Source organism: Salmo salar, chromosome ssa28 (genome assembly GCF_905237065.1).
Source record: "Salmo salar chromosome ssa28, Ssal_v3.1, whole genome shotgun sequence".
NCBI lineage: Eukaryota > Metazoa > Chordata > Actinopteri > Salmoniformes > Salmonidae > Salmo > Salmo salar.
The window spans coordinates 8,833,786-8,838,817 of record NC_059469.1 but is presented as its reverse complement, the minus strand read 5'-3'; the positions used below and the strand labels follow the sequence as shown (position 1 = coordinate 8,838,817).

Genomic DNA, 5,032 nt, shown 5'->3' with positions numbered 1-5,032 from the left:
TGTGTGGGTGCATGAGTGCATGTTTGTGTGCAATGACTATTGCTCAGGTGAAAAGTTAAGCATTTTCCCCATGGCCCAATAAAAATGATATGAAGTTACTGAATGGGTTGACATCGTGTTGTCTGTGTGTGTATACGCTGTGTGTGTTTGTGTGTGTCTGTATCTGTGTGTGGCCTTGAGTCTGTGAGGCCCAGAGTCCTGAAGCTAGGGGTGGGAAGGCAACAGCTGTATCTTACATTCAGTACCATCTGGTTTCCAGACTGGAACCGTGTACGGGAATACACTGGAATACTACCTTGATTTATATTCAACTTATTCCTACCTGAACCTATATCATCTGTAGGAAGGGAAAAGAGCAAAGGAGAAAGAGAGGAATAATGTGGAGTGTAATGACAGTGTAGTGACTGAAGGGTCAAGAAACAAAGGGAGAGAGACATGGCTGGTGAGTAAAAATACTGGAGAGAACCCAATTCACCCTCTCTTTCCTTCCCTTCAACTTCATCTGAAGTTCACTTTTTTACTCTGAAATAATTGTTTATAGATGTGAAGAACACAACTTACATTATTGTGCAGAATTCTGCCAGGCAGAGGAGATTGACAGGCAAACAGACATAGAACTCAGAAAGTGTTCATACCCCTTGACTTATTTTTTTTATTATTTTTATTTCACCTTTATTTAACCAGGTAGCCAGTTGAGAACAAGTTCTCATTTACAACTGCGACCTGGCCAAGATAAAGCAAAGCAGTGCGACACAAACAACAACACAGAGTTATACATGGAATAAACAAACGTACAGTCAATAACACAATAGAAAAAAAGTCTATATACAGTGTGTGCAAATGGCGTGAACAGGTAAGGCAATAAAGAGGCCATAGTAGCGAAGTAATTACAATTTAGCAAATTAACACTAGAGTGATAGATGTGCAGATGATGATGTGCAAGTAGAAATACTGGTGTGAAAAAGAGCAAAAAAGTAATTAAAAACAATATGGGGATGAAGTAGGTAGATTGGAATGGCTATTTACAGATGGGCTGTGTATAGCGATCGGTTAGCTGCTCACATAGCTGATGTTTAAAGTTAGTGAGGGAGATATAAGTCTCCAGGTTCAGCGATTTTTGCAATTCGTTCCAGTCATTGACAGCAGATTATTCTGTGTTACAGCCTGAATTCAACATGGATTAAAAAAAAATAAGAATTCTCAAACATTTACATACAATACCCCATAATGACTTAGTGAAAACATTTTTAAAAAATTACCCAATTTTTGGAAAATGAAATACAGAAATATCTCATTTACATAAGTATTCACAGCTCTTTGCTATGACACTCCAAATTGAGCTCAGGTGGATTCAATTTCCTTTATCATTCTTGCAACGTCACTACAACTTGATTGGAGTCCACCTGTGGCCAATTTAATTGTTTGAACATGATTTAGAAAGAAACACCTTTCTATAGAAGGTCCCACAGTTGACAGTGAATGTCAGAGCAGAAACTATATCATGAAGTCCAAGGAACTGTCTGTAGATTTCCGAGATAGAATTGTGATTTGGCATATATCTGGGGAAAGGTATAAAACAATTGTGTTGAAAGTTTCTAAGAGCACAGTGGTCTTCATCATCGGGAAATTGAAAAAATATGGGACTACCCAGACTGCCTAGAGCTGGCCGACCAAAGTGAGCAACCAGGCAAGAAGGACCTTGGTGGGGAGATGACAAAGAACCCAATGATCACTCTGACAGAACTACAGAGTTCTTTGGCTGACATGGAAGAACCTGACAGAAGGACAACAGTCTCTACAGCACTTCACCAATCTGGGCTTTATGGGAGAGTGGTCGGACGGAATCCACTCCTGAGAAAAAGGCACGACAGCAAGCCTAGAGTTTGCAAAAATGCATGTGAAAGACTATGTGAGCATACGGCAAATGATTCTGTGGTCTGATGAAACAAATGTAACTCTTTGGCATCAATGCAAAGCGCTATGTCTGGAGAAAACCAGGCACAGCTCATCAGCTGTCTAACACCTTCCCTACCGTGAAGCAGGTGGAGGCAGCATCACGCTATGGGGATGCTTTTCAGTGGCAGGGACTGGGAGACTGATAGGGATAGTTGGAAGAATGAATGGAGCCAAATGCAGGCAAATCCTTGATGAAAACCTGCTTCAGTGTGCAAACTACCTTGGACTAGGGCGAAGATTTATGTTCCAACAGGACAATGACTCCAAGCATACACCCAAGGCAATGCTGGAATGACTTTAGAACACGAATGTCTAACTCCTTGAGTGGCCCAGCCAAAGCCCAGATGAATCCCATTGAAAATTTGTGGAAAGACTTGAAGATTGCTGTTCACCGCCGCACCCCATCTAACTTAACAGACCTTGAGAAAATCTGCAAGGAAGAATGGGAGAAAATCCCCAAATCCAAAGGTGCTTCTACAAAGTATTGACTCAGGGGTGTGAATACTTATGTAAATGAGATATTTTTGTATTTTATTTAAATAAATTGGAAAAAAATGTCTGAACTTGTTTTCATTTTGTCATTGTGGGGTATTGTGTGTAGATGGTTGAGAAAGAAAATTAATTTAATCCATTTTGAATTCAGAGGTATGAATGCTTTCTGAAGGCACTGTATTTCAGATCCAACAATGTTATTGGCTATTGGTCTGTCTTTGGGACTCTTCCTCTTGCTTCTGATTGGTGTATCTGTCTACTTCCTGTGGAGGAGGCGTGGCCAAAGACGATACCAGGAAATGGTCACCATGATCGCCCCCTTCCCAGCGTGCACCACTCCAATTCTCCAGAGCAATCAGAGATCCATGTACAGGTGAGTGTCAGGTCACAGCCCCTAAATGTGTGCGTGTGTGTGTAGGAGTACGTTCTTCTGCCCAGGCGTTGCTGACGCATGTCAGATCTTACAACGCCTGATAAGTATTTTTAGTATCCGCTAACAACCTATGTTATAGCAATCTGTCAGTTGACAACACAGTCGATGATGTGGCATGCAACCATTAGTTGATGCATGCAGCATCTGAGCAGGGGAACACGACCTATATGTGTGTAAAGAAAGAGAGAAATAAGTTAGATAATGGTCGTGTTCCCCTGCTCAGACGTTGCATGCATTAACCAATGGTTGTGTGCCACGTCATCAACTATGCCGTCAGGCACCAGATTGCTATAACATAGTGGTTAGCTGATACCTAAAATAGGTCTGGGATGCGTCGGCAACGTCTGAGCATAGGAACATGACCAAAGCCACTGTTATTTGTAGATGTTATGATTTCCTGTGCTTCACTCTGTGATAGGCCACATGAGATCCCATTCTTCCTGCCACCCCGATTTAAACCAACTCTCAGGAGCGAGGAGGGGGAGAAAGAGGGATGGAAGGACCTTAGCAGCACCCATCGTGGATCTCTCACAGTAGGGAGTAGGTTAGGAGGGAGGAGGTGGGGGGGCAACACTGTCTGTATGTCTCGCTTCTCACCCAGTCCCACTAATTGGGCTACTTTGTGCTACTTCTTCCTCTCTAGGCTGGTATCCAGTAGGTAGTGTAAGGGCAAGTCTTTACTGGGTCCCTGATGTCAGTGAGGGGTCACCCCCTCCTGGTCGCGCCGTGCAACTGTGCTTCTCAGTGGCCTATCGCCATGAGAACGAACAGCTTTATGTCTCACTGCTCCGCCTGAGCAACTTGCCAAAATGTTTCTATAGTAACGACACACTGGCAGATCTGCGACTTCTCCCTGACGACCGTCGCCGACACAAGGCCAGGGCCCGATGCAGGGGTCGTGACCCCGAGTTCAACGACAGCTTTGTGTTCCAGGTACACACAGAAACACACTAAATTGGTTCCTTTTACTCCCACGACACAATCTCACCCCCCACACTCTCTCTCTCTCTCTCTCTCTCTCTCGCTCTCTCTCCAGGTATCGGGTGTGTGTGTATCTGAGAGTGTGCTCAGTGTGTACGTGTTGAGTGTGGATCGGGGGGGCAGGCACCATGCGGTGGGCAGGGTTCTGTTCCCTATTGAAGGGGAGCTGGGGGAGGGGGGCAGGCTGCTCTGGAGAGACCTAGAGACTAAGGACAAAATGCAGGTACACACACACACACACACACACACACACACACACACACACACACACACACACACACACACACACACACACACACACACACACACACACACACACGCGCAAACGTGCGTGCACACAATCTCACACACACACACAACCTACAGTAAGTAGCTCTTTTTTTTTCGCTCTGTCAGTGTTCAGGTCTTGGTGATATTCAGGTGTCTCTGAACTACAGTCCGTCTCTACAACGCCTCACTGTGGTCATACTGAGAGCACGCAGCCTGCAGATACACACTGACACAGGTGAGTGTGTAAGAGTGGGTGTCTGCATAAATGTGTGTGTTCTGATACCGGGTGTGTTCTCAAGTGTGATTGTGTGTATTCTGTTTTCAGGCGTGTGTTTCCAGGTGAGCCTACAGATCCACACTCGGGTAGTGAAATCCAGACGGACGCCAGTGGTTAGTAGTGGAGCTGACCCTGGCTTCAACCACAAGATGACCTTTAAGCTCCACCCCTCTCAGCTCGACCAGACCTGTCTGAGCTTGGAGCTGATTGCATCAGGCCTTGCCCCAGTAGGTGTGGTGGTGCTGGGGCCATTCATGTATGCCAGGGGGCCTCAGCTTCAGCACTGGACTGACATGGTCAATACACCCAACGAACTGGTCAAACAGTGGCATGGACTAGGCAAGCCCACATAACACACACACACACACACACACACACACACACACACACACACACACACACACACACACACACACACACACACACACACACACACACACACACACACACACACACACACACACACACACACACACAAACAAACACAGTAAGATCATTTATTTAATTGTCAACATTTTTCACAGAAGTCTTTCACAATAATTAAATTCCTTACTCCATCTTTCTTGTTGTTTCTGTGGTAATTGAGCACTGGAATGAGTGCGCTGGGAGTCGGGAAGCAAGTT

General features: G+C 45.0%; 1 protein-coding gene across 2 annotated transcripts; it reads left to right on the top strand.

Moving 5' to 3' along the window:
* The first annotated feature begins 218 nt into the window (after positions 1-218).
* syt15 (synaptotagmin XV) lies at positions 219-4,790 on the top strand. Of its 2 annotated transcripts, none has more exons than XM_014178951.2 (7): positions 219-442; positions 2,723-2,821; positions 3,300-3,421; positions 3,525-3,814; positions 3,918-4,085; positions 4,259-4,367; positions 4,458-4,790. In XM_014178951.2, the coding sequence occupies exons 2-7, from the start codon at positions 2,748-2,750 to the stop codon at positions 4,760-4,762; spliced, it is 1,068 nt and encodes a 355-aa protein (XP_014034426.1). In that variant the 5' UTR covers positions 219-442; positions 2,723-2,747; the 3' UTR covers positions 4,763-4,790. The 2 variants fall into 2 exon arrangements, with proteins under 2 accessions (XP_014034426.1, XP_014034425.1); XM_014178950.2 differs by having other exon boundaries at positions 2,621-2,821.
* The last annotated feature ends 242 nt before the right edge of the window (positions 4,791-5,032 follow it).